General features: G+C 35.5%; 1 protein-coding gene across 20 annotated transcripts in view; it reads right to left on the bottom strand.

Moving 5' to 3' along the window:
* Window positions 1-23,812, bottom strand: part of AFDN (afadin, adherens junction formation factor) — a 115,675-nt gene that overhangs the window by 22,647 nt on the left and 69,216 nt on the right. For all 20 annotated transcript variants that reach the window (XM_054279072.1, XM_054279089.1, XM_054279075.1 and 17 more), the window contains 5 exons: window positions 22,692-22,890; window positions 20,943-21,046; window positions 19,394-19,480; window positions 282-347; window positions 34-107 (listed from right to left, as the gene is read on the bottom strand). In XM_054279072.1, the coding sequence (XP_054135047.1) occupies window positions 34-107; window positions 282-347; window positions 19,394-19,480; window positions 20,943-21,046; window positions 22,692-22,890 (530 nt within the window). The remainder of the gene's footprint in view (window positions 1-33; window positions 108-281; window positions 348-19,393; window positions 19,481-20,942; window positions 21,047-22,691; window positions 22,891-23,812) is intronic.

Genomic DNA, 23,812 nt, shown 5'->3' with positions numbered 1-23,812 from the left:
TCTATAAAAACAACCAAGGAAAGCATTCTGTACCTCTCCTGGGACAGGCCCACCAAACTTCGACCATCCACACTCAGCAACTGATCCCCTGCGGCCAGACGACCATCCTAAATACGTGTTCCAGAGAAGGAAATTCATACATCAATGCTAGCATGATCTCCACTAAAACAATCCATCATTCACAAACTACTGAATCATACAAGCTAGTAAACAAAGGATTTTCAAGCATTTCTGAAGACTCTTACTACTTTTGAAATTGATGAATTAAGAATATTACTGACCACATCTGCAGCACCTCCTTTCACAACAGACTTGACATATATTCCAAGTTTGTCTTGACCAGCACCCTACAGAGAAAGAGGCGTTAATTTAGTTTGTTTATATTTGATCTCTTAAGTACTCCACAAACTTTAGAAAAGTTTACATGGTTAAGTAAACCTCTACTTTCTCATTACTTTTATATATTTTCAAACTGGAGAAAAACCAATTATGCAGAGAAAAGTTACATTCAATTGAAGTCACATGAAAAATTTAATAGTAGGCCTATTAAAACTGCAAGCTTTGTTAGAAGCAAAGAATATTTGGTCTTAATGCAAGTTTGAATAAAAAAAATACATTAACTGAAACTTATACTTTAGAAGTTTGCTCTAGTCTCCTTCTAATAAAAAATACTTATTTGCACTTTTACACACATGTTAATTATAACTCTTTGTATTATGTTTTTAAAGAGAACACTGTACCCCAGTGAAACAACGTAAACTGCAGATTACATGAAAAAGGAATAGAAATGGTTTTTTTTACATTCATTAGGACTGTAAAGGAGCCAGTGTAAAGAAACAGAGAGTGCCTTTAGCTTTACATAAACAAGTAAAGCAGACATAAGTATTTCAGAATTGACAGAGCCCATATTTAAGTCTAGTGCAAAACCATGCAATTTTGTTCATAAAACATCTTTCTCAAAAGTGTTCTGCTACATTTTGAAAGGACTGTTAACAATGACAGATACCAACAGATACCAAGATACAAGAATGGAAGCATCTATTCAAGCCATGCTGTTGTGTCATCCACATGCTCCAATGTACAAGACACCACACAAATCAGTCCAAATGTTAGTATCACAAACCTTTCAATTGTCTCTTATAATGTAAGACTATTACTTGTCATTTATCTACTTCAGCAAATGGTGCCATTTTACTCTGCAAGTCACTTAGGAGAGTGCTAAGTATGTTTTCAACAGAGCACAGACTTAATTGTAACATCATTTTTCTAGTACAACTCCCAAGTTGCTTTGATATTGAACATACAGCTTACTCCTTTTTTCCCCTCCTCCTTTGCAACTCTTCTCTTTTGGTAGCAAAAGCATGCATTGCTCCCATTGTTTTAATAAAGTAAAATAAGAACCAAGGTGAAGATTTTTCCAAAGCTAGTGTTACACAGACATGGTTTTCTACACAAGTGAAAGACCTATTTTCATTAAGTCTTAGGTTAATCCCAAATGTTTACACAAAAGACGCAGAAAAATAATTCCTTCAAGTCTTATGATTCCAGATTGACATTCTACATGTCCAAATTTTTCATAATAATTGCTTAAGTCATACTTATGGGTAAAAAAGAAAAATGCAAAAAATAACTGAAATACAGATACTTTCTTTGTCTAGAAAGAATACAAAGAAATTAAGAGAGTTCAGTTTCTTTTTAGTTAGTTTTTTTTTTTTTAAGCTTTAAAGAAACACTGCTGTAACTGCAGAATAATTTTAACTTTATACCAGACAAATTGGCTAAAGTTATGAGAAACACAAGTCAGAAGATAGCTAGATAAATGCAATGGAAAATGAAATCATGCTTCACAAATCTCTTTGTTTTTCCCCCAAAGAACCAAGATGTGTATGAGGAAGGATGATCTAGCTGAACACCAAGACTTCCAAGAGGGACATCACAAGATATTTTAGCTGGAGCTCTTCAAGACTTCAAGGTGACACGCAATAAGAAAGAACCTGTCCTTGTGTATTAATAACAGGTTCAATAATGAATCAAAAGTTGTTAGTTTTCACAAGGAACAGAAGCTTGCAGAGGAGCCCTAAATGCATGCGCTGTTTACCATGCTCCTACGTGTTCCAAAAAAATGGCAAATAATAGTAATGTAACTAAATGTACCAAACAGAAGGTTCATCAAGTAAGTCAAAACCAAGAGCTGCAGATGGATCACCTGATGCTGAACACTGGAGCAGTAATGGGGTGAAGATGTACTTCACTGGTTCAAATGTGATGTAATGTTTCAACCTTCTAAGGTGCTGGTTCCCACCAGGGCACTGTTGGCAGAACCAGTTACAAGCTTTCCTAGCTGGGAACTGAAAATTAAATGACAGCATTTACATGTCCCTTCCTATGCCTCGAGCCACTAAGCATACCTGAAGGCAAGAACCTTGAATTCCAAAGGGCAAAGTAATCAACAGCAACTCACCCACCCACCCTTGAGCTGTAACCTCATGCATCACATCTGTCATTGCGGGAACCAAACATCAGCTTTTCTTAGTGGCCACACTGACCAAGGCTAATCAGATTTCTCTTAAGCCACGTGGAATTGATAGCATTTTTATTCAGTACTAACTTTAAAGGATGCTAGCAGGAATCTCTTCCCCTTTGGTCAAGAAATTCAGACAAAGATCTGCCTCATACCATGATTAGGTAAAAACAAGCAAACCTTTGGAAGAGCACTGCCACTTAAAACAGTGCACACATTAATCACACAACTTTAGTACTCATTTATTGCATTAGACACTACATTCATCCATATACATCACCTTTGTCATGCTTGATTATGACTCTTAGGCACATTAAACAAAGTTGAAACCTTCTGTATAAGCCCATTATATGTGGCTTATATTGGTTTGCAGACAATGATGAAATAAACATTTTCAATTGCACAAATACAATAAAGAATGGTTTCTAAACTGACTTTAACTTCTAAAGTTTAATCACTGTTTCCAGAGCCATCTTATATCAGCTCAGAAATCTGGAAGCCAGCAGAATAGAAAAGAACAAAGCAAAAACCACCATGGTCACTAAAAATCTAAAAGGGTCACATTTAGAAAACTGCTTATAATTCTGATTACTCCCTTACAAAATGACACTAACAGAATCATCAGAAACATGGAATACCTTTCTTGAGAGAACCAACTAAGAAGACACATTGGCTCCTCAGCTCAGCAACAATCAAGAACTGAAGGCCAATGCGATTATGAGTTGCACTGATAGAATTATTTTATCATCTCTCTGATCAGCCAGTAGAAAACATGTTCTTACCTCTCCTATCACATCTAGAATGCTTTAAATAGTAAAACAAAAACAAAATGCAACCAATCTCCACCTTGTAAAACATTTTCCATAAGATTTCATAATTAAATTGGGAAACAGCCAGGAACAAGACTGCTGAAATATGCCAAAGTGTAAACAGAAGCCAAGATTCTCGGTAGTGCTCTTTGAGGCTTTAGGGAAAACACCAACCAACCAACCAACATAGAAGCACCTTCCCCTCCCCCCCCCAAAACAGATACAAGGCACTCTGAAATTATAGAAAGCTAGAAACCAGGATGAACCATGGAATAATTTGGGTTGAAAAGAACCTTAAAGACCATCTAGCTCCACCCCCCTTTGCACAGACAGGGACACCTTTCACTACAGTGAGTTGCTCCAAGCCCCATTCAGCATGGCCTTGAACACTTCCAGGGATGGGGCATCCGCCACTTAGCTGAGTAACCAGTTCCAATCCATCACCACTCTCACAGTAAAGAACTTCTTTTCACCATCTAATCTAAACTTACTCTTATCCAGTTTAAAGCCATTCCCCCTTGTCTTGCTCTTCTAAGGAGTCCCTGTGCAGCTGGCTGGCTGGCACTCTTTAGGTATTGGAAGGCCACAACTGGGCTACTCTGGAGTTTTTACTTCTGGCTGAACAATCCCAATTCTCCCACACTTTCCTCACAGGAGAGAAAGATCTTATACTTTTGTTATGTTCTTTGGCTAAAGGCAGCACAGCTGGAAGATACCATATCAGTAAGATTTTTGCTTTAACTGCGCCTATAACCCTGACAGTAATTCTTCATTATGATTCAAAGGAGCTGGCATTTTACTCCTCATTGCTTCTTTTACAATGTTTTTATGATATCTATACAGCTTGTCAATCTCTTTCCTGTTCTTTTAAAGGAAGTTATGAGCAGATGTATTAGCTCCAAGTCATCTCACTTAAATACATAAACAATACATTTTGAAAGCATAAAAATTACTTAAAAATAAATCTCTGTTCAAGCTACATGACAAGAAAATATCTATCAGTTACCACATTTACTCATGTCTTATTAGGACCAGTGAGCTTCTCCTCTAATTCACATGTCATTTAACATGTTTCTAATGATACACATGTACAAGCTTGGGAAGACTTCTCACTAAATACCTTAAAATCAACTCATCACCTTCCCTTCAATTTTCACCATAAGCTTTATGGTAACTTGAATCCAAATTCCTAATTTCTATTGAAATAGACTTGATTTTGCTTTGTTTCTACCTTCCAGAAGGCTGCATTAGAAGAAAATATACAATTTTTTATAAACATAAAATGGTTCTTAATATGTAGTCAGTCACTCTAAACTCCAAAGTGAATAAAATTCTCATATGCTCCACATGGGTTTTCCTGTTTTCATTTAAGGCTTTACAATTAAACAGATTTCTTCGTGAACTACTTATTAAACTGCTTTTCTTTCAAAGGAATGTGAAAGTCAACATAATTAAAACTATTCCCCCACAGACAGAGCAATAACATGAATGTATCAGTAACAAAAGTATGATAAACCTTCTTTTCACTTAATTTTATTTTCTCCAATCTTTAATACCAGAAGCATGTGCATCCATATGACTTTTAGTCCAAACAGAAGAACACAACTGTAAAGGAGTCCGATGACTATGGAAAGCAAGAATGCAGTAAGCATAAAGAGATGGCTTATTCCCTTTCCCCAAGATTAACACACTGAAACCTACAGCATATTTTCTCAAATATACATAACCAAATACAAAATCACGAAAACCTTTTCAAGGATTTTTCAAAAAATAATATAAGATATTCTATATTTTAAAAAGCCTCATCTGCTGTACCACACTTTCTAGTGCTACCAATCTACCAATTTTCTTTCACACTTGATGCAACTTTTTCCCACAATCCTTGCAGAAAGTAGAAGATACTCTTTGAAGGAAAAATTTGGGAAATCCTCCCCTTTAATAATATTTTAAGGAAAAAAAACCACTAAACTGCTAGTGCTGCTTCAGTTCACCTGGGTGACAATATTCTCTAACTGAACTGACTATAATACAACTCTGAGGACTTCTAAATGACACCTACTTTTACAATGCATAGCCAAAACAGGTCCCTAGGGGAAAAGAAGTTCCACAAGGAAGATATTAGCTGAGCAGAATTCAACAAATACTGAACTGGGGACTGAAGACGGGAATACAGTATTTAAAAATGCTCATACCTGATGCACATCAGACCTAAGCTGCAATATCAGAAACACCTCCATTCTGTGCTTTCACAATCCAGTTAAATAATCAATACACAGAAACCTTTATACACAAATAAAGCACATAAAGCTGAGAGAACTAGTTTGGAGGCCAGCAAAGAAGCACTATCCACACATTTCAGGATTTAAAAAATCCTATAATAATAATTTAATTATAGTGACAGAGGTAGAGTACTTATACAGAGGGTCAGGAAGAAACCCACCTGTCTGCTCCCATGCTGTCTCACACTTGGAGCTGTGCAGGCACTACTGTGTTGTGGCAGGTCCCATGACAGACCTGGCTGGAGACTCAGCTGATCCCTGTCTCCAGTTCCCCTCCTCCCAAATACAAGCTTTGTTTTCAACTTAATCAGCTTCCCTAAATTGTTTACAGCACAGCATGACTTGTTCATAACAGTGCAGGAAAGGAGGTTGCTAGGAGGGGCCTGAATCATTAAGGGAGGTTAATTCCTTTATTTTGTGAATAACGTTATTTTCAACCCAACAACTTAAACCATTTGAAATTCCTAACTCTTACTATAGCTCACCTATTAACTTTTCAAGCAGCTCTGTGTAGTGCCTGCAAAACAACTGTATTCTAGTGGGAGCTGATCCCCAAAACAATTGCAAAACAAACACCCACATACATGCAGGTTCCCACACAGAGAAGTAAACTACACAGTGGAAAATGTCTTCATTTTTAAGCCTTTGAACGCCTGCATGGCAAACACACTGAAAACACACTTCCCAATTTTGCCAAGTCCCATCCTTTCTCCTTCTAAATGTAAAAAAATTCCTAACTTTAGCAAGGGATGGAGATGAATGACACATGTAGAACTGACAAAAATGCATCTGGCTAAAAAGCACAATGTGCTTTTACTCATTTAATTGCACAATGGAATATAAATCTTATGTTCTTGCCCTCCTCTTTTTCCACAGAACTTTATTAGATCTCTGAGGCCAAGCATGAAAAGATTCTTAAAAATCTTCTCCATGCTTGGCCTTATTTATCTTTAAGATGCATAAAGCCAACACATGGGAGAAACTGAGGCAAGCTATTAAATCAAATATCCAAGATAAAGCCACACATTTGCATGCGATTCAACACCTGTATAAAGATTTTCTAATCATCTCACACTTATCTTAAGAAGTAATTAGATGTTTTAAAAGAGCACAAGTTGAAAGATGTTAACACATTGCACTTGGAGTTTAGTCAGAGTATAAGAATAATTAATCCTAAATTTGCTGTGGTTTACAGGTTGGAATTCTATGACAAAGGAAACTTTTCCATTTAACTGGAATTTTAATAACTGGAACTCTAAAAGATTTTCTAATCCTACCTGGGAGGTAAAAATAAAGACAGGACACTTCTGCATACAGATGTCAGCTAGAATAATAACTTGGGTCATTATTCCAAACCTAAATGAAGAAAATCTATGGGAAAATGTTTAAGTGACCAAACTACTATGTAAACCATGTAAAAACAAAATAAACAAGGAGTCCTCCCTTACTGATAGACTAAATGGAGCTACAAGTCAAGGGGATAAATGAAAAACTGAGGTAAGAAACACTACCAATAAATCCAGAGATTAAAATTCACTGGGAGTTCTACTTTCCTTAGACCTACCTTTATCTCATCTGTGTGGCCCTGTACAGGGTGTGACAATTTTAAAGCTGGACTGAAGGAAGATAGGGAGGCTTTAAGAAAAGAGGAGTAGCTCTATTTTTTACAAGCCAGGCTAGTTTGAAATAGTTCTTACCACAGAACAAAAGCATGTTTACAAAAATCTTACAAGATGGAGTCTGAAATTACAACCAAAGGCTATAAATTAAAATCAAAGGAAAATAAGCAAGGAAGTAAAACACAGAGAGGGTTTAATAGGCATCTGGCTGATGATGGCTGTTGAGTTTTCTGTCAGTACTGGTCACAGGCCATGAATTGCAGAGTCCATGCAAATCTAACTTCACTTGAATATAAGACCAAAGACTGGAGCAGAGAACAGCTAACCAGCTGGAATTGCAGCAAGAGCTTCCAGTTCTTTTTTAAAAATCACTACTATTTATCTTGGAGATGAATGAATTCAGACAGACTGGAGCCAAAAAAAAACCCCATTAAAATCCAACAATTAAAGTCGACATTAAAATCTCACCTGAGAGATAACTTTTTTTTAACATACATAAATAACATTGGTATATTCTGACAAATATGCTCTTTTACATGGACACATATATATTCTTCTCAACTAATGCAGGAAAAGTGCTTGCTAAGTACTCATACTTGGAAAATTAAGATGTAATGAAGACTCTGTAAACGTTCACTTACAATTGTCTTCTAAATAGCAGTAGGATAACTGGAAAACCTGAGCTAGATCTCAGGATATATCACCTTTCATAAAGGAATTCAGTAAAGAATTTATTGAACAAACAAACAAATAAATTAACCGAATTGCTTTCCTGTAGGGCCTGAAAGATTGGAAGAGTTCCGAGAACTCATGTACCTATTGCAATCCACAGCAGCTGAAGAGCCAATTTTGGCACCTCTGTTCAGCACAACTTCAGTCTCTATAATGCTGATATATTATATTTAAGATGGCACTGACACAGGGCAGGGGAGCAAACCACTAACCACTACAGTACCTCACTAAAACAGAACCTGAAAGGTGAAGAAAATAAATAACCTCCCCCCAATTTATAGGATTTTCATTCTTCAAGTCACAAAGACTTCAATCTCAAAAAAAAAAAAACAAACCTACAAATTCACTGAGAGCAGGAGGATGGAAGAAAAACTAACTTGATACAACAGAGCCAAGTCAATTTAATGCATTAAAAAAAAAATAAGTTCACCTGAGACAATGCTATACAAAGACTTCATACCTGTTATCCAAAAGGGTATTTGCCTCTTCTAAGCCTGGTACAATTTTCTCCTTAATTACAAAAATTCTATCATGTTAAAGAAGCCAAAGGACCGAGCTGGATAATGTAATCTAACTTAAGCTTTTGAGATGGCCTAACAAGAAACAAGTCCTTTTCCATCCCATCCATTTTTAATATATAAGTACACAGTAGCCTATAATTGTTTGCACAATTAGGATTATTTTGCAAGCCCCTCCTTGCTCTGAAAGGATTGTGCCCAAAATACTGCATTTGCTTAAGAGTATCACTATGAAAACTGTAGAAATAAAAGAGCCAGCATTAAAGAATACCTGACCAAAACAAACCATTACAGCTACTTCTATAGAATATTCAGACTAATGAAGACAAGGACAAGATAAACTACAGGGATCTAAAAAAAGAAATTGCTAGTCCTACATCAGGAGGATATAAAATTGAGGATGTACAAAAGTACCACAGTAACAAATTAATAAACATGACAGATTTAATCAGAAAAGTTAAGGAGAACAGATTTTATTGCTAGTCACAAGATGAGTTTTATAAGACTTCCTTGTCAGTAACAGACACAGGGAACTTTGTCTGACATACATTCTATTGGCCATAAAACTAGAGAACACCATACAGTGCAACTGTACAGAAAAGTCACAGTTTGAGTAACAGGAATATCCGACAGACTTCCTAATGGCAGCAGCACAGCTATCCATGAGCTGGTGAGTCACCACAGAAGCATGAAAAGCAGGCAGAAGAAATTCTGCTTGCTCCTCCTTCCCATTTGGTATTTGCCAGGACAAGCAGCCATAAAGGCATGGTGAAAACAACAGCCAGCTCCTTCTAGTGAGAGTCAACATGCAGCTTCATTCCCAGGTGAGCCACCCATGCTGTGACACGCTCATGAGGACCTGCCACCTGCAGAATGATGGCCTGGAGGTGCTGAGACACCACACAGCCCCACCACCATCCCAGTGAAAGGAATAAGAGGGAGTGAAGGTCCATCTGTTGACCAGGTGCTAACCTCCTAACAGTTGAACCACTCCCATGCCCACACATCCCCACCCAACATAGGTGGATCACAAACCAGCTGTACTTTATGTGAGGTGAGCAATATTCCTGCAGTTTTAGGAGACCTGTAAAATGACCTGGTTATTTCAATACCTATAATGAGAACTAGAACTACAAAAACTATTATAGAAACAGTTTTACAGTTGTTAAAAATAACAGAAGACTTGTATTAAGTAATTAAGGAAAAACTATGCATCTGCAGAGCGGATCTGCAGTACAGCACCTAACCAAACCGGTGCTGCTCCAGACAATTAACAGGAAGGTCTTGTCATTACTTGTTCTGAAGCATCTTTTGCCCACACCCGTTGAACTTCATATACTTTGTTTATCACTCTGATAAAATTAAAGCAATGAACAGCTTCCAATGAAGTCTGGCAAAATCATACCTGATTAAAAACATACCCTTCAATAACAATTTTTTTAAAAATCTTAGATGCTTTAATACAAAAAAAAGTTTCAATATAAAAGCTGACTTTAATTTCCATAAAATGTCAGAATGTCTTCCTAATGATCTTTCAATATAGAAATGTACATTTTCTTCTTAAGTACATATACATGTAAATGGTTTCACATTTCACATAAATAGTAAAATGAAAAAGTAGTACTGAACTGAAAGTATCTTTGCTCTCCAACTATACTTTGAATCCACAAAAGTGTCATACAGTCACCAACCTTTTTAAGTAATACTCCAATTTAAGTGACTCCAGATACCAAGACTATATGTCAAAACATTTCAGTAGTTCACATAACCATACATCTTTTAAAAGAAGTAATTTCCAAGATTTTCTTAAATTCTTCATATTTATGCAAACATGAAATAAGATTTTATTTTAATAATGTAGGTATCACATATATGTGTGCACACATCTTACACATATATATGTGTACAAATACATCTTACTAAAGGTATCTGGGATGTCTCATAATGCTTTACAGCTGACAGTTCTTCCAAGTCACTTAAGCTTCTGTGGTATTTTATAAAAATTAAACAGTTTGATACGCAGCAAATCAACTGCAAATAAAATGTGTTTAAAGAAAATAGCATAGAAATGTAGCTTATCAGGCCTGATACCAACCATCAAGCCTTTTATCTGCCCACATCCAGAGTAGATTTCACTGATTTTTATCAAGGCTAATTCCTGATTCCAGATTCTTAAGCTTCCACAGAAGCTCTCTGCAAGTTGTAATAAACATCCTTAAAAGCAAGTCTATGGAACAGAATCAAGTCTCATTCTGACTGCCCTGGAAAGTAATTTATCTAGAAGCAATTAAATAACCCAAGCTTGTAAGCATTTTTAAAAATAACAGTTTACTAAACTATGCAGCACATTTACAAATTCACTCTCTAGGAGGCAAAAGCAAAGTTTTTTGACCACCCACCCACTCACATTCCATAAAGCTGCATGTGTTCTTTAGGTTGTATCTGGATGAGTATAAATTTTATCTTCTTTAGGTACTAAATATACTAAGTCTAAGACTCACTGAACTACTTGCTGCGGGCCCAGAGGCAGAGAAAGGCCACTGGTCCCACCTCTAGCAAGTGCAAACTTTTCTGGACTTGAAAATCAGAAAAAGCCCACTTGGTCAGAGAAAGCTAAGGTCTGTGTTGTCTCAAGACCCATGCAGACACTTCAGAAATCTGTCATCATTAGAGAAAAGACTTTTCAAATATAAATGAGGTGAACCAGCCTACTGTATCTAAAACTGATCTGTTAGCTGTGGTTAGTTACAGCTGCACTGAGTCATGTTGTACCCTGACTCAAAAAGAATTTTAAAACTGACCCATGCTCTACATACAACATACTTCTGCTTTCCCCTCTCACATACTCCTCCATGTGGGGGGCCAAGACCCAAATGTTTCTGGAGCAAGAAAAAGTACAGTGACAAATAGGCAAAATATTTCCAATCAAACAAAACAAGCACAAGGTTCTCACCAAAACTTTGGTGATAATCAATATTATTCAACAGGTGAAGATACTAAGCATTTAAATGCTATGACCAATTCCACAGCAGCTTTAAACTGCACTGAGTGGGAAAAACAGATGAGAAGTGCCTTAATACACAAAGGGAAAAAAAGGCAGATTGGCAGCAGTACATCCAACATCTGACACATCCAACAACCTAGAAACTTTATGTCTGGTGTATCCAGATGCTCTACTTATAAGAAATCTCTAAGGGAGTAAAGACTGAAGAGTTTTGTTGTTATTTTTAATGGAATAAGGGTTACATGTTACTTTTTAATAAAAGAATGTTTGCAATCAAGATTGACTTGCACACAAAGCAAGCAAGTGAATATACTCTTGTCTTTGAAATGTGCTTCTCACAGGACAACCCAGGATGTTCTGAAGTGGATGCCCTGAAATGACATTAATAAATTATCCTGTGCTATACTCTTGTGCATATGTGGTTGTATGGGGATTTTAACAGTGTTCAGCATGGAAAGCAGGCACACTGACACAAAGAGCTCTAGCATCTTCTGTGCTAAACAGAAATACATAAATTTACAACAGCATAATTGCTCTCACACTCCAGGAATGCAACTGACCTAACATTTAACCCTAAGATTGGAATCAAGTATGCAACAGCTCCAAACTTACTTTACTTTATTCTTACTGTCAAGAAATGGGAAAAGTGGTAAGTAAATGCAAAAGGTTTCATATACAACATTTGTAAAAGACTAAGCAAATTTTGTTCATTAGTCTGTCTTGATCTTTCTGGAAAAAGTCATCTTCTTTATTATTATAAATGCTGTAACTTAATGTAATATACTAGAAATGCATTAAAAGCAATTTAATTAAAAAACAAAAAAAGAAATTAAATACACGAGCCTGTTTGATTCCACTTCTCTTTTGTTCAAAGGAAAACCCTTTCACTGAGCTCAAGGAAAATTTATTGCTTGAGCTCTATTTCACCAGACAAGGGTAAACTTTTTTATGTATATTTGCTATAAATACTCCATGAGCACTGACACACTAATAATACTCAGAGTTATGTACAAATCCACAAGTTGTGCTGCAGGTTCTCTGATGCTCTTCCTCGGTAAGTCAATTCTGATCCTATGGTTCAGCTTAATTACGTCTGCATTAGGCTTCACAGGCAAGACATACTGGGCAATTTATTTTGGAAAAAAACCCACCCTGTATCTCTGCACTGTTTCAAAGAAATGGCACTTGCTTTTATAGCTAAGGATAAATTACAACCCAAAAAACCCAGAGCATTAACCTCCACATAATGCAGGCTCTGCAGTTTCAGATGGATACAAAGTAATCCTGGATCAGTGTGTACACTAACACATACTATTAAGCACCTAAATTCCTACTCCAACTGAGAGCATTACTCATACAGCAAAAAGTCAACACAGAATTTACTAAGTTCCAAAAGTTTTTTCCATTAATAGGAAAAAAAAAAAAGAAAAAAAAAAGAAAAGCTGTATTAACATGTGTCTAAACAGAATTTTCAAAGTTATTAGAATGCCAGAATTTAAAGAAGCCTGGTACAGGAATTCTAGCTAGAGTGTATGTGTGCTACAATTTTAGCAGGCATGCTAAGAAGTGCCTGCATACACAGGGTATTAGTGCAATGAGGAAATGGCACGTGAATTTTAAAACTCACTTTCTTTCACAAGGCCTAAAATACATGTCTGGGTCACCTATTTGCAGTATCAATCTAAATACCAGAGAATAAAGAAGACAAAACCCACTCCACTTCAGCAGAGCTGAGGTCTCACAGCAACTGAGAAGAAAAATCACACTGTGACAGTGTAACCTTCAGATTTTACCCAGCACATAAATGCACTAAAAAAATTTTGTACAACATCTACAGGGCACTGAAATGTAAGCAAAAACTCTGCTGGAAGCTAGGAATCAACAAAAAACAAGCAAATTGCTAACACACAGCTACTTATTTGTTCATTATGAAAACTAAACTGGCAACCTACATACTATTTTATTTCTGTGGGATTGAGAAATCTGTTCTGAAAATGAGAATTATACACTGTGTTTTCCCTAAAGTCCTCCTAAGAAGCCTGTTAAGGCAACACCAGTAGTTTAGTTTAGCAGTTTAGTACTGAACGCTAAAAAAAAAAAAAACCCAATAAAAAAGCACCTCCACAAAATTTTAAATCTTATTACCGAAACATTTCAATTAATTCATGCTGGGAGAAAAGGCCAGAAAATTTCCTTAAATGCCTAGAAAACAGTCACAGGAAGGCTTTAAATGCTGAGATATTTGAAATCTTAAGACCTAGAACCTGTAAAAAGCTGAGAAAGTAAAAAAAAAAAAAAATCCTATCAACTCTCTGTATTTGCAAAGACAAGTTAGATCCACATTTGTATATTGTTACCAGTATAATTAACTATAAGCATAATTTTCAATTTTGGGAAAAAATAATTAAAATCATGTTTAAACTTGTTCCTTCTACATGGATCTCCTACAAGATACTTGTCAGAAAAACCCTCATAAAAATTTTATTTTAAAATTGATATTCCTGTAGACTCAAACCCTCCTTAAATTTAACACCTTGAACTGACTGCTAAATATAAAATGACAAACAGTGGTTTAGAAATTAAAGCAACTTTAATTTAGAATCATTTAACTCATCCTTAAGAACAAACAAGGTTGCCAAATAATGCAAATTATTTCTGGGTAAGATGTTACAAATTTGTTTTAGAACAGTAAGTCTGTTCCCTGGAGTATTTACTACTGAACTGTCATACTTATGTTTAAAATGCTTCTATCAAAAAAGAAACACCTTATCACCTCTCACACTATTTCAGTAAGCACTACTTAGTCTGCCTACCTGCTAAAAAATCCTAGAAAATACACTCTCATTTATGTGCCAGTGGGGCCACATACACGTGCCTTTTAAGGTCCTTGTATATATCTTAAGGTAACTTTTTCTGTTGATACTACTAAAAGATGACTGGACAAGAAGTAGAAGTGTGCCATACTTTAAAGAAGTAAATCACAATACACTAATGAGTATAACCAGCATGCAAAGATTAATCAACAAAACTTCCTGCAGGACATGGGAATCCTTTCTTTCGTGCAGTAGAAATCTAAAGAGAATTGAAATGCCTCTTCTCTGCGAGCATGTTCAATAAGAAGCCCTAACTGCAACAAATTTGAATGTTCTGATCTTTTCAGAAGGGTCTAGAGAGTATTAAAAGTCTTACACTGCTTGGGACATTGATTTTAATTATTCCACTAAGATTTTTTAAGAGGAAAACAGACTTTTAGAGGAACCTGGATTAAAGCCAACTAATATGACAAGTAAACAGATCACAGGTCATGCTATTCATGCTCTGGCACAGTAAAATAGTAGTTATCACACCTGAAACTTTAAATATTAATAGTCATTTCCACAAATTTCAGAAGTACATATGAAGAAGAGGCTAAAAAATTAGTTTTTTCTTTCTAGATTTTAGAAAGTTAGCTACTAACATCTGACTATATTTAACTGCATGCTGTATTACATAGTTTCTACATGAACAAATAACTACTGGCAGGTTTAAACAGGCAAGAGAGCAGGAAAAAGTACAGGGATAGTAAAACTTCAGAGAAAAACAGTCCCAACAGAAACCTGAACGGACTTACCATGGATTCTGTTCTTCCAACAACAGAAAACCACATTTTGATCTTCGGGACTACAGATCCTTGAAAGAAAAAAAACAATTCTCCACTTCTCTTCCAGCCCTCAACAGCAACCACCAGCTCTAGTCTGCTGGATTTTCCAAGATACCCATGGAGATAACTCGGAGCTCGATGCTATGACACAGTGTAGCATTTATCAACACCAGCTATAACCAATACAATATTCAGACTCTTACGTAATCAGTTATGCCGTTCTGACTTCCATTTACTTTAGAGGCTTTATTAAACTCTGAAAACTGCTAGAAAAAACAAAAAGGGAGCCCTTTTGTACTAAAGACAAAAAACCTCCAAATTAAACAGGAAGTAATGTGCTGGCCCACAGATGGCTAAGAAGTCACATGCGAAAGCCCCCAAAAAAGTGATATATTTTTAAAGTAAACTGCATGCACACGCAGCTTCCAAATCATCTGGATTTCATAAAAACTTAACCACAATGTGGTTGGGAGTCTGGCAGCTTTTAACATCAAAACATCTTTCAGGGTTAGAGCAACCAAAGTCTGCACACAACCTCAAAAAGCAACACTGTTCCCCGTTCCCTGTGCCCGACCACTCCTACCAACTACATTTCCATATTCCATTACAAAAGCTATTGCTAATAAAGCTACAGAGTATTACTGTAAGAAAACATGCAATATCTACCAAAGGGCAGAACAAGAAGTTGTTCTTCTGGATCACATATGAAGCTATACACTTTAATTTTAAATAAAAATAAAAATTGGTTTAAAGCATTCAGTTTAAGAATTGCTGTTAGGTATTTTCTCCATTTATAAAAAAACCACCAAAACCCAAACAAGCACAACACTGTTTACAGTGCTCTGGAAGTTAACAGCTGTTTCATAAGTAAACCTGTTTTCTCTGCTATGCTTGCATATGCAAGCATATGCACTTACTACATATTTGCTCAGAGGGACTGTCTCAGATAACACCAAAGTGAAGTGAATTAGATGATGCACTGAATTTCTGCTCTCTCTGGCACTCCTAGCAAGTCTTTAAAACTTCTAATTAAATAAAATACAAGTAGTTGTGATTAGAAAGTGAAACAAGTAATGCACTTAAACATTTTACCTGTCTCTAGGTGGGAAGATGATCCAACAGAGAGTTCTCCAGAGACCTGACACTTTCCTATACTCCTTGACTCACCTCTTCAGGTTTCATTTTGGTTTTAATTATATTACTGTACATGTGTTTGCAAACACCTAGTATTCCAAGGTAATACTTCTATCATAAGAATAAACAGGTGCACAGCATTTCAATGCAAGCTGCATTCCTTCTCTGCTTGTACAACCTTTGTTTTTACTTCAATCCTTGTTTTATGATTGCAAAACAGAAGGCGTAACAATCACTTGATAATTAGGAACATTTGGTGTAAAGGTATTATAAAAGGTATGATTTCTAAATGATTTTATAAAAGGTATAATTTCGTCATTAGAAACTCTTAATTGGCACAGACTTTAAGCCAATAAAACCTCAAAACTAATAAAAACTCAATCATTAGATTACAGATGTTTTAGATGTTTCCTCAGAGATGAACAGAGATTTACAAGGAAAGCACACATTTTTTTGCAATGGGTAGAAGAAAGAAAAACAGTCCATTGGTATTATTTTTCTTTTTGATCTCCTGAGAATCTGCCCATTTTGTCCATCTCTAGAATATCATCAAGCTGCATGTTAACAAACTCAATCCAAAGCCCATGACAAGTATGAGAAGCCCCGTAACACGTAAGAAGAAAGGCAGGTCAGCACTGACATGCAAAGGTATTCTCACAACATGTTACTGAGAGCAAGTATTCAGGAAATAGATCACAGCAAAAGGACTGCTATCCTAACAAAAGCTAAACAGAGTCAGGGTTGTCCTTCACTGGTTGGAGCAGGGCCTGTTGACCAGCTGCACTTTCTACTGCTACAGCCCCTACCGAAGCACTGTAGAAACCAATAGTTCATTAAACACAACTGGGTCAGCAATCAAACTGGGCTCCTGTGCAGGGCAGCAGCAACTAGGTACTTCTCCAAGTATGAGCTCTCATTTCTTCAACTTTATGAGCACCTAATAGCCAACCTTTTACTATTAGAAGGTTTAGAAAAATCTGAATCTATTCTAATACTTGCCTCTTCTTCTCATTTCAGGCATTCCATCCAGTTAATGATTACAAAATTTTAACAAATAGTCTATTGGACTTCTTCCTACCTTTTTGAAGTTAAAAATGAGAATTTTAACTTTTATGCTGTTAAAAGATATACTACTGGAGACATATAGAAATATATGCTAGTAAATATCACCATTCTAAGAAATAGAAAGAAAAAATGCACCAACCCTTGCTAGCTTCTCAGTCACACTCACTCAGTTCTCTAAGCTGTTCTGCCCTGACCAGATTGAGAAAATTAATACTTGTGTATTCTTTTTATTCTTCTTTACTTTCTTTTTAATGAAGCCTATTACAGGAAAAGCAACACTGATAATTACTCACAGTAAGCAACTTTGAACCTCTTGAAAATAATCCTACTTAACTACTACAGCAACTTGTTTCAAACAATGTATACAATCATTTCTATCCAATGAACATTCTAATGACTTCATATTAAACAGAATTTCTATTGTATATACACCAAAACTAAAACAATCTGTTAGTTGCTTATTTCAGAGCAAAACTTAAAACATGATTGTTTTTAGATCAGAATTCCAATATTAGGGCAGCACACAGTGGTAAGATAAAATGCAACTGCCTGAACCAGTGTTTCCTGCAACTGTGCAGATGAAAACTGTTCCTTCCATGACTGATGAGATATTCTTTTACAGATGTCAGAAATCATGAAATTTATTAAATAACTTGTAAAAAACTTTCAGATCAAGCTTACGCACTGACAGTAGCACTCTTGCATACTGCTAATGGAAGCTAAATGTCAGTTGTTAAATCAACATCTAGAAGCCAGCCAGCTCCAATGAAAAAGGAAACTTTCCCCCCTGTACTATGCTGCTTCACTCTAGATGAGAAATTCGATTTCACAGAGTGAAGTGAAAAAAAAATTACTTCTATGGCACATTTTGAAACATTCAACAGAAATGCAGATGGCAGTCAGAAGTCCAACACATGTTTAATCCAGTGTCAAGAACAAGTACTTGCTTCTCGGATTATTAACCCACTCCACTAAAATCAGAGCAGAAAATTGACTTTCCAGATCCTGAACCGTTTCCTCAACAATTGCTAATTGTTTAGAACTATACACCTGACACCAGTTATTTCTTACAGATGTCAGAAATAATTCTTAAAAGCTGATACCATGCAAGATTACCATTTCAAGAACAGACTATGAAATGAGTGAAGGTTGTAAAAATAACCAAAAAACCAAACAGTGCTGTTTAGAAGCAATTAACTATGTGAGGTGACAAAAGAAAAACAATTATGTTTTCAGCTCATGCACTAAGTGCCAAGAGTACCACAGTATTCTGAAGTTTCACATACTACACAGTGAAGAGACATTAGGAAAGACTTATTCCATCTATTGTAAACCACTTAACCACAACATAGACTTTTCAGTATCACTGTTGCATAATTTATAACAAGTTTTAAATGCAAAAGATTATGTCTGCTATTTGATTCAGTTTATAAAGCAAAACCAACCAACTAGTGGAGTCTTCCATCTGGTGGCTGGAGCTGTATGTGCATTCTATACATTTCTATGTAGTGCTACAAGCTACACTACACCCTAGCTGCAAGCTACAGGTACTAGCTACAGCATACACCCACAATTTTAGCTATTACACTGTAGGTCTCCACTGTAAAGAAACAAAACTGAATCCATTCTTGCACTTCTATTCTGTGCAAAAGAAAAGGTGTTGTGTTCATGGCAGAAAGTATTCCAACTTTATTGTATACATTTGAATTGTTTTGTTTATTCATCAGTTAACCCACACACACATTCTTTGTGTTTACTTCTTGACTTTCAGCAGAAGTGCTAAATACACCTGTTTATTAATTCCGTTTAATAACACTGCTAACTTTTGGCTCTGAAAAAACGGAATAAACCTGTACCAGAGGTTTGAATCAAAGTGTAGTAATAACTACATCCATATTATGGCTTCCCTTGTATTGTCCCCATCTGTGCATTTTACAGAAACATTTCCCAATCAGAATAAAAGTGTGATCAACACAATGTGCACAAACAACTTAAGGGAAACAGACTTTTTCCATTAACATTTTCCACAGCAGGTTTTTTTCAGTAAGACTTAAACAAACTGACTTCCATACCTTGGCAGCAACAATGCTCAGTCCCATTCCATTTTGTTTTTTTAGTGTTACAGTGATAATTTCAGGTTCTTTTCTCAAAGGCTGAGCCTATCAAATAGCGAAGGGGAAAGAAGAAAAAATTCAGAAGTTCATATTCACTGCCAGGCTAGTAAAGTAACTAAGCAAAATAGTTCATTACAAACAAAACTACTTTGTTAGAGCAGCAGGTCTCACATCCTAAATAATATATCTGCTATCTATTTTACAGGTAGTAAGGTAGAATAGCTAACATTTCATTAATATGAATTCATATTAAGTACTACACCTGTGTTATCCTACACCGCTGAAACTTGAGGTCTACTCATTGTTCTTTCTTCTTTAATTCAGTAAAGAGATTATTAATAAATCACAAATCAAAACGTAACTGCTCTATAAAATTGTAGTACTTTTTAACGAAAACTGACATTCAGACTCCACGGGTGCCTATTACAAAGGTAAAGGGTGATCTACACAGAGAGCTCAATTTTTAGTGCTGCATCTAGAAAATTATATTATCTTCGCAGAATTATTAAGAAGCCAATTAATTTCAAAAGCAGAATTAAACCTTTGAAATAAAGTTTAAAAAAATTTCACTTCTGAATACTCTTGAATACAGCCGGAGTCCCCAAACATGTTCGGTAATTTTTTTTACATATCTTTTAACATTGCCAGTTCCTCAACTCAAAAAGTTGTCATCACAATCTTCATTAGCTGAACAATGTCAGTTGGAGCACACCAGCTTGTATTCATACTGAAACATAACTGCAAGTTCCAAAAGACCCACGACAAGTAAAAATATAAGCCAAGGAGAATAATTTAAAAAACTATTAGTACTTTCTGATTGAGTTCAAGTATTAGAAATGCAAGTAGATTTTAAGCTGAAAATACTAATTAAAATATGATGCTATATCGCTTTAGTTGCTCTAAAAATTATTTCACATACAGACACCATCTTTCCAAAACCAAGCTGTTCTGTAACTTTGATATTCAAACAGACAAGCAGAAAGAACCCACCACAAAACAAACAAACAAACCAACCCTTACAACAGAAAAGAAAAAAACCCTTACCTTGCACTGAAGTGAGACTCTTTATACTCTAGTAAGTATAATGGAAAACTAAAGTTTTTGGGTTTTTTTCAGGAAAAAGCATCAGACTAGAACTTAATATTAAATATTTGGTTGGTAACTGCCAATTTATAAATAAAAGGCAGTCTGGGGTTCCATAAGTTATTTATAGACCCACATCCATATATTTTTTTGCCTGTGTTTAGAAGAAATTTCTTCACTGTTTATTCTCAGATGGAGGAATATGACAAAGTTTACTTATGTGAAAATTATAATCATGCTACAGCCTAGAAAAACAGTGACTTAAAAAAATATCCAAACAGTTCCTTAAATGCACCAAGTCACTGATGAACTACATGTTTAACAATGAATCCTATTCTTCCCAATAAGGGCTAAAACTGATCACATAAAACTCAATGCTTTGCCAAGATTGCAGTCAGTAATTATTCACTAAATCAATACTTACCAGCTCAGCATTCTCATGGGACAGGTGACTTTCGTAATCTGCACCTTCAAAGTATATTGTCCATGTGCCTGGTGACCGTGGATGAGGTATTAGTCTACAAAAGCCTAAAAGAAAAAGTAATGTCAATATAGTCATGGTATTTTCTCAAGGGATTAATTAAAATAAAATAGTATTCATCATTTTATGTTCATTAACATGTCAAATCTTATATCTCAGATGCCATTATGGCCTTTGCAGCAATTTTATGCTACTACCTGCAAAATCCTATAGTTCTACAGCTGCTGCTTCTCAGAAACATACTTATTTAAAAACACTGCAAGCTCACAGAAAACTCCAGGGCTGCAAAATATTGCTTTTACCAACCAGATTCAGAAGAGACATGAAACACGAAATCATCCTTTAGAATACAAATTACCAGAATTCTGATGAAAACAGTGCTACAGAAATTTACTTTAAAGAGGGTCTAGCTAAGCAGTCTCAGCATAGATTTAGCAGAGGAGAATCTCTGTGTGCATTCAATATGGTTTTAAATGCAGCACTGCGATTTACAGGTATTTAGTTTGATTTCCTTTTTTTTTTTATTTGAAAAATTCCTAGAATTTTGAAAAAGAAGCCACAGCAGTTCAGAAATATCCAACATTTTCTCCTATATCAGGGACACTGAGAACACACATCACACAGAAATTATTAATCACTGCATTCAAATATATGATATTCTCCTCATCAAGACCATTTTTCTGCAGTTCAGTTTACATTGCTTCACTCCAAAAAGCCCCTCAGCAAAATTTAAGGGATACCTAAAAAGCAAAATTTTGAACATATGCATTTTAAAAGCCTTACTTATAATGAATATACAGCCATTTGTGTGGCAACGCATTATACTTACTAATTAAATCATTTATTCTACTAAGCTCCTTTAGTTTCAAAATTACCCTCTGCTACTAACTGGACTTTCAAAACAGTTTCCTACTTTTCTTTTAAATGCAAGAATATAGCTTTTCTATAAACTAAGTTGGAAGCAACAATTGCAAAGGTGCACTGTAGTACAGAGTGAGTTTGCTTTTTCAATAGCCTCCTTTGCTACAGCCTCTTATTTACCCTGACATTCCTGTACAAGTTTTTTTAAACAACTGCTTTTAAGCAGAAAGTCAAGAAATTCTAATAAAATTGAGAAGCAAATTAGATTATATAAATAAAGATTATAACTTGCTCATTTACTGAAAATGCTCAGACAGACCCCCTGCTTTATGTCCACAAGTTTAAGCCACTTTCACGCAACCACAAGATCTATCATCTACTTGTCATCTGAAATTCTGTTGGATTACAAATGCCCAAACCATAAGTTCCTAAACTGATCGACAGTGAAAGAATTATTTTAACCTCATGGGGTTTTTTTAATGTTACATGGAAGCTGCTGATGAGTAAAAAAAAAAATTCATTCTAACTTTTCAATTCACATTAATTTTAAAAATAAAAAGAGTTTTGGAGCTAAGGCAAAACAGTATTTCAGCAGGCTCTAGCAACTTAACGCTGCTTACTTAGAACCTTGAAACTGAAAGAAAAGGACAGGGAGAAAGGGTAAGGGTTAAAAAACCTTAATTTTAATGGCTTGCAAAAGCAAACACTTGAAGAACATGGTATAAAAAGACTGAATCATAAGCAAAGAAAAAGTGGCTTACACTTTACTAAAATATATCCTGTATTCTGTGTTTGCTACACAGATCATTGCAAAGCAACAAAAAAACTAACCTCTTTGACACAGTGGATCTAAAAATTCTTGTAAACCACTTGGAACATTTCTGACAACATCACAGGAATAGCCATCTTCTGGTAAGAGAAAAGGTAGCTGTAAGTCAGGATCCTCTTCCAGCTGGACTTCTCGGCCATCGCTGCGAGCAAGTTCATCAGCCGTATTTTCTGCAACGGTTACTACATTCTCTATCAATTCCTGGGCAGAAGGCAGAAAGACATTATTACTACAAAGCGATCATTTTATGAAGTTAAAAAACCTTACATTAAGATGATGCTAAGACTGCAAGAAAAATCAACTTCTTTGGCTCTGCTATGTACAGTCAGTACACTGCATTGCTTTATTTTATGAAATCCCACAGATAATTGCATTAGCAAATGAGACATAAGCTCTTATTTTTACTTCAGTATCTTCCAAACCTCTGGTGCATGTTTTTAATTTATTATTGTTATTAATAATAATAAAAACCCAAGCAACTATGGAATTCTACCTATGTGTAAACAGGTAATATGGCTTATGTTCTTCAGCAAAAGACCTTTTAGTTTGGTAGCCAATACATAAAAATATTTCCAAGCTACATGTCCTTCCTCCCATTCCCCCAACACCTTTTGAGTTGTTGTATTAGTGCTTCTGACTTAATAAACAAATGTATCCAAAGTTCATAAAAGATGGACTTTGCAAATAATGCATTCAGCTACATAAATATTAGACTACCTCTGCCTTTTTTTTCTTTTCTTTTTGAGATCAGTGAACTATCAGAGTTTACCCAAAGAGTGCTTTTTACAATTCTGCAATAACACAGCTGTCTTTTTAATTTTGCCATGGATAAAACTTAGAATAGTCAGTCATCTAAAATATCAAGTAAAAACACAGTCCCAAAACCAACATTATACATATACATACATACAAATTCCAGGTATCAGCATGTTAATCAAAGGACAATCTGTCCGCTGCTTGTATGAAGGGATTCAAGATCCCTCAATATTTACCTCCTACATGTCAAAAAGTGTATTGCTTCTGATGCTTTCCTTTATTTCTACAAATTAGCAAACTTTGCTCCTTCTGGTTACACAGAAACAGATTTTAGGGGCACTTGGTTCTCTCTTCTAGCACCTTTCTG

Source organism: Melozone crissalis, unplaced genomic scaffold (assembly GCF_028551555.1).
Source record: "Melozone crissalis strain CALT ecotype California unplaced genomic scaffold, PUWL_Pcris_2 ptg000027l_1, whole genome shotgun sequence".
Classification (NCBI taxonomy): domain Eukaryota; kingdom Metazoa; phylum Chordata; class Aves; order Passeriformes; family Passerellidae; genus Melozone; species Melozone crissalis.
This window is presented reverse-complemented; position numbering and strand designations above follow the sequence as displayed.